The sequence below is a fragment of the Sphaeroforma arctica genome (genome assembly GCF_001186125.1).
Source record: "Sphaeroforma arctica JP610 unplaced genomic scaffold supercont1.3178, whole genome shotgun sequence".
Classification (NCBI taxonomy): Eukaryota; class Ichthyosporea; order Ichthyophonida; genus Sphaeroforma; species Sphaeroforma arctica.
The window spans coordinates 2,603-3,911 of NW_014037380.1; the positions used below are offsets into that span (position 1 = coordinate 2,603).

The following is a 1,309-nucleotide window of genomic DNA, read 5'->3' on the forward strand; positions in this document are numbered from 1 at the left end:
CCTTATTTCTGTGGTCTTTTTATATGCGGAATTGTAAATCTGTTTCATTTTTATTATTATATTCCTTATTTTCGTATGCCGGTTTGTCTTGGTATACGTGTACATTTGAATATACAACAATTTTTCTCATTACAATATTACTACACACTCGTATTCGGGTTTTTTATATCATATCTCCATACATGCAGGATCAAACAGAATATATAAATTCCTCTATACTACCAACCGCCATCATTCTACATTTGCGGATGTTATAAGTAACTGATTCACCATGTTCATCTCTATATGCATGCAGAATTGAACTGCTAGATCCCAGATGGCGGGACCAGAAAGACCGCATGCAACGCGAGAAACAAACGGCCCCGGAGGTGTACGCGTCCGCAAGCAACATGGAGGCGTCACTGAAACACATGGCTCAGTTCCGAACAGATATCTTTGGCAATGAGAAGGAGACCGATATAGGTAGGTAGATCTTGTTAAGGTGCATTTTTTCTCACATGCACATGAAGGAAAGGCCGGTATGTTTCTATCATAATCATCGTCTAGTATCTTGGAGTTGTAATTGGGAAACTAAGCAACGGCTCAGATAGGCGTATGCGTTGCGTGTATACTTGTATACATATGCACGCATTTGGAAAATGTACAGTCAGGGTGCGTTTTACTAGCGTATTGAATCTCATTTCACAGGTAGCAATCTTACGTATATGTCTTCCTGTTTACATATAGCAACGCAAATATGCTTGCAAACTCATTGTCTGTATATCATTTCAGGCAGTCATGCGCACCTCCTGAGTGGTTAGTTTGAGTTGGATTCGATCGCGACATGGTTTTAGACGCTACACCCATGTCTCCGCGCTTCTTCGCATGTTATAAGGCTTGCATACCTGTATATTATGCATGCGTGCTATCGTATATACTCGCGTCCACAAACATGTAGAGGTACATAAGGCTTGCATACCTGTATATTATGCATGCGTGCTATCGTATATACTCGCGTCCACAAACATGTAGAGGTACATTCAAGGGTATTGAAACGTATGCAAGATATGCATATCCCGTGGCTGATACATTCGGACCCATTCCGCAATTGCTATTACTTTGCTTGATGGTTTTTTTTGCTCGAGTGAATACATATACCATAAGTTGGTTGAATATATGTGAATGCTTCAATATCTCCACTGTGAATAATTAAACCATCGGCGCATGTGTACTTTGCCACACAATTCAGTTTTAGGTATCGCATTGCCACGCTCATATAAATCTACACATGTAGAACAAGTAATATACTTCGCGCCTGTTCATACACACA

The 1,309-nt window shown here is 40.3% G+C and overlaps 1 protein-coding gene across 1 annotated transcript in view; it reads left to right on the plus strand.

Moving 5' to 3' along the window:
• SARC_13353 (hypothetical protein) overlaps positions 1-470 on the plus strand; it is a gene marked incomplete at both ends in the record, with an annotated part of 2,787 nt that extends 2,317 nt beyond the window's left edge. Inside the window, one exon of the mRNA XM_014292518.1 lies at positions 296-470. Coding sequence (XP_014147993.1) covers positions 296-470 — 175 coding nt within the window. The remainder of the gene's footprint in view (positions 1-295) is intronic.
• Positions 471-1,309: the final 839 nt, after the last annotated feature.